Source organism: Giraffa tippelskirchi, chromosome 13, assembly GCF_054371585.1.
Source record: "Giraffa tippelskirchi isolate mGirTip1 chromosome 13, T2T-mGirTip1v1.2.pri, whole genome shotgun sequence".
Lineage (NCBI taxonomy): Eukaryota > Metazoa > Chordata > Mammalia > Artiodactyla > Giraffidae > Giraffa > Giraffa tippelskirchi.
Genome location: NC_137287.1, coordinates 16,106,187 through 16,110,456, shown reverse-complemented (window position 1 = coordinate 16,110,456; position 4,270 = coordinate 16,106,187). Strand labels below are relative to the sequence as shown.

At 50.3% G+C, this 4,270-nt stretch overlaps 1 protein-coding gene across 1 annotated transcript; it reads right to left on the bottom strand.

Annotated features, from left to right (window-relative positions):
• Positions 1-835: 835 nt before the first annotated feature.
• NUPR1 (nuclear protein 1, transcriptional regulator) lies at positions 836-2,438 on the bottom strand. Its single transcript, XM_081553231.1, has 3 exons — positions 2,032-2,438; positions 1,460-1,609; positions 836-1,131 (listed from the first exon to the last, which is right to left on the bottom strand). Exons 1-2 carry the CDS (start codon positions 2,141-2,143, stop codon positions 1,473-1,475), a joined length of 249 nt encoding a protein of 82 aa, XP_081409357.1. The 5' UTR covers positions 2,144-2,438; the 3' UTR covers positions 836-1,131; positions 1,460-1,472.
• Between the last annotated feature and the right edge of the window lie 1,832 nt (positions 2,439-4,270).

Below are 4,270 nucleotides of genomic sequence, written 5' to 3'. Positions count from 1 at the left end.
AGTGGTAGCCATGTTTGAAGAGTGGCTGAAAAATGAGCCAGGAGTAACTGAAATCCCTGACATGATAGAGCTGCCACTTTAACTCCAGAGTACCAACTCCTGGAACTGCTTTGTGACACAGAGAGAACTTTCTATCCTGCTTTGTTTGAGTCTTCATTACAGCAGCCTGAGTCTCTTTCTCAATCAACATACCCTACCAGCTCCCAGCATGCCTGTTACTTACTCCACATTTTTTCTGGAAGTCTGGCTCTAAGACTGATAACACTGGGTAAGAATTTTCCTGCTCACCTGACGTTCCAGAACACTGTCCTGGCGGCCCCCTTGGTAAAGGGACCTACCTCACACTTGAGGACAATAAGAATCCTCGAATTTGAGCCCTGAGTAACTTGCGGCAAGTCCCTAAATGTTTTAAATCCCACTTTTTGCCGTTTTGCAGATGGCACCAATAAATAACATTCAGTTCAAAAGGTGGTTTGATACGAAGACAAACAACTACCCAAACAACAAGTTTATTGTTCCAAAAATGGAGAGGAGCTGAGAAGGGGGATTGTTTCATGGGCAGGATCTCAGAGAAACAGAGGAAATTCTCATATACCTCATGAGAAACCACAAAAACAAATGCACCCAAACACTTATATACCAAAAAAAAAAAAAAAGAAATGCTCACCCCTACGCCCATACAAAATTAGAAACATCCCTCCCAGACACATAGCCCAAAACAAACACTCACCAAAATGCTCTCATTGGTTCATGCAAATGCAGACACTTGCAGGCAGAAGTGTGCATCCAAAAAGCCACACAAAGAGAGAGAACAAAAACACACAACACACAGTCGGCAGCTATGACACTTTATTTATTGTCAGTGTCACCCTGGGGAGTTCCGGTTTCTTCTTTCTTTTTGGGGGGCGATACCTTCTGGACTCTGCCTCTGTCTATTCTCTGCCTCTTGCTCCCCATCTCGTCCTTTCTCTGGGGCTGGGGTGCTTCCTCCGTGGCGCCCCCGGAGCCTCAGGCAGGTGGGGTTAAGTCCTGGGATTGGGGTGGGGCAAGCACACCTGGATCCCGCCCCCAGGGGCTGGTTCCTCCTCAGTCCTATTTCCATTGCTGTGGGTGTCCGTCCTCTGGCCTCATCTGGGGAAAGGAAAGCAGCTGGTGAAAAATCCAGAAGCCCGGATTCTAGTTCTGCCTCTCCTGTTCACTTGCTCTGTGACTCCAGAGAAAGACCCTACCCTCTCTGGGCCTCAGTTTTCCTGTCTGTAAATCAAATGTTATTCCACTTGCAAAGGGTCTGTTTCTCCCTTTGCTCTGGTCGCTAGGCAACTCAAACGTATGTCTCATTTTATTCTATGTTGAGACAACAATTCTTGGCTCCCTCCTCCCGGCCCAGCCTCACACATTCAGGTCTATCCCATCCAGGCAGAGGGACCTCTACAGGTGCTGGGGGCCCCTGACTCCTTACCTCCAGTCCTGTCTCAGGGCCGTGCCCCTCGCTTTTTCCGCTCCGTGTTCTGAAGTTTGGTCACCAGCTTCCTCTCGTGCCCACCAGGGCTGTGGCGGTTGGTGTTGATGGCGGCTTCTCTCTTGCTGCGACCTTTCCGGCCTCCCACTCCTGGGAAACGAGGCGAGAGTCCGTGGTGAGGTGGGCAGAGGTGTGAGGCTCAGGGGGTCCGGAGGGCAGGGGTGGAAAGAGCTTGGGTTAAAGTCAGGAGGCCGGGGATCGTCACTACCCTAGATTTAGGGCAGTCTTTGTCCCTGCTTCCGCATCTGTGGATTGAGGGACTTCCCCCTTCCTCATGATCTCCAATATTCTAGAAGTGTGTGAAGTCCCAAGGCTGAGTAGGACAGCACTCACTGGATGAGGGGTTAAGGGGAGGGTGTGACTCCAGGAGTCAAGGAAACAGGCTGGAGAAGGGTGATGGGTGGGCAGGAGCTCAAGGAGGGATCCTAGCTTGGGGAGGTGGGGTTCAGTCCGCTTGTGAGGGAGGGCATTGGAAATGGAAGGACCCGGAAGCTGGCGGGGCCAGGCCTTACCCGGGTAAGAATGAGCTAGGCTGTAGAGGTCGTACTCGTCTAGGATGGCATCTTCATCCTCTGGGCCTGGGGGCTGCCTGGACGGGCTGGCTGCTCTTGGGAAGGTGGCCATAATGTCTATCTGTCTGTCTCTGTCTGTTTGTCTCTCCCTCTCCCGTCTTCTAAAGCTTTGTTTGTCTGGCTTGCTGACACCTCCCAGTTCACTGGCCTCAACTTATAAAGCCACGTCTCTTCCTCAGCTCACAGTCTGGCTCCAGCCCCTCAGGCCCGGTCTGATGCAATCTGGTCTTTTCCCAGAACCCAGCCCAGTAAGCATCAGTCATGAGAGAGAGCGCGGGGGCCGGGGGGGTGGGGTGGGGAGAAAGAGCTGGTCCCGTGAGTCCCAGCCCCCTTCGCTGCCTCTCTCCGGGGCTCGCCCAGCTGGGTAGTTTTCCACTGAGGAGATCCCCGCCCCTCAAGGGGGAGGAGGTAAGAGACAGGGTTTGGGCATAAACAGTGTTTGTGGTCAAGGCCCACAGGGAACTGAGGGCCTCACCTGGCTGACTGCCTCCTTATCCATCTCCTGCCCTCTGCCCTCTGCCACGTGCCCCTGGGCTGGGGGTCATGGCCACACAGCAGAGCTCCACCCCCACCCACTTCTGGCTCAGATTAAGGACCCTGGTGGCAGAACATGGAGTAAAGAATGATCCAGGAGAGGGTACAACCCACCATGTGTTATGTCACTGATCCTCACACTGATCACACTCAGCTCAGCCATTGTTTTTTTTTTTTAATATAAAAAACATCCTGGAAACCCCCCTTAACATCCTGAACTGGGGGTCCCTAGGTAATCTCCCTCTCCTGAAAGGGAGACTAGAAAGAATGGTTAAGCCGATTCTGGAGCCAGATGCCTTGGATTTAAACCCTTCATCTACTACTTCCTGTATGACCCTGGACAAGTCAATTTACCTCTTGGAGCCTCCGTTTTCTCCTCTGTAAACTGAGGGTGATAGTAACTGTATCTACCTCATAGAGCTGGCATTTGTGCCAAGTCGCTTCGGTCGTGTCTGACTCTTTGCAACCTCATGGACTGTAGCCCACCAGGCTCCTCTGTCCAGGGGATTCTCCAAGCAAGAATACTGGAGTGGGTTGCCATGCCCTCCTCCAGGGGATCTTCCACACCCAGGGATCGAACCCATGGCTCCTGCATTGGGAGGTGGGTTCTTTAGGACGAGCACCACCTAGAGTTGGGGAGAAGATCAAATGAGATAATCCATGGCAATGTACTTGCTACAGTGTAAACTGCATTGTATCAATTGATCACATAGTTTTCAAACAATTGCATCAAATGCCCTCCCTGAAATGTAAAAGAGACATAAAAGGAAATCAATTTAAAATAAAATTATACATGGGGCTTCCCTGGTGGCTCAGTGGTAAAGAGTCCACCTGCCAATGCAGGAGACACAGGTTCCATCCCTGATTCGGGAAGATCCCACATGCCATGGAGCAACTAAACCCAATCGCCGTAACTACTAAGCCTGTGCTCTAGAGACCACGCTCTGCAACAAGAGAAGCCACCACCATGAGAAGCCCGTGCACCGCAACTAGAGAGCAGCCTGCACAGCAACAAAGACTCAGCATGGCCAAAAATTAAAAAAGGAAAAAAACCTTTATTAAAAAATAAATAAAATAATATGTATTTTCAAACCATGGATATGCTGAGGTAGAGACCATTGTGAAGTAAACAGATGTTTGTGCTAATTTAATATGAATTAAAGGAAGGGGATTGGATAAGAAACAGGGGAAAGTGGAATTTTCCACTCTTGCCTAAAGGATCTGACCCTGTGGGTCTGTTGACCCAGAGGGGCCACACCCTGAGTTGCTTTAGCTGAGGCTTGAGCACTAGGGACAGTGAAGGAAGCAGATTGCGACTTTCCTTTTTTTCTTTTTTTTTTTTTAGCTCAGTGGTCTCAGTCCAGGGTAGGTGTTAGGTGTTAATTCCCTGCTCACATTCCCACTTTGCTGTGAGCCGACTGAAACACTGTTCCATTTCAATATTACCAAAACTTCGGTCTCCCCCCCCCCCGCCCCCGAGCCTTATAATAACCCAGTATCATTCTCTGTTGAACAAGAAGCGACACTCTTGCTTGCGTTTCTCCCTGGCCTGAGCCAGAATTAGATTTAGCTTCTGGTTTCCCGGGGATCATAATAACAGACCAGATGATAAGAGAAAGAGGAATTTAACCGTAACTTAAACAAA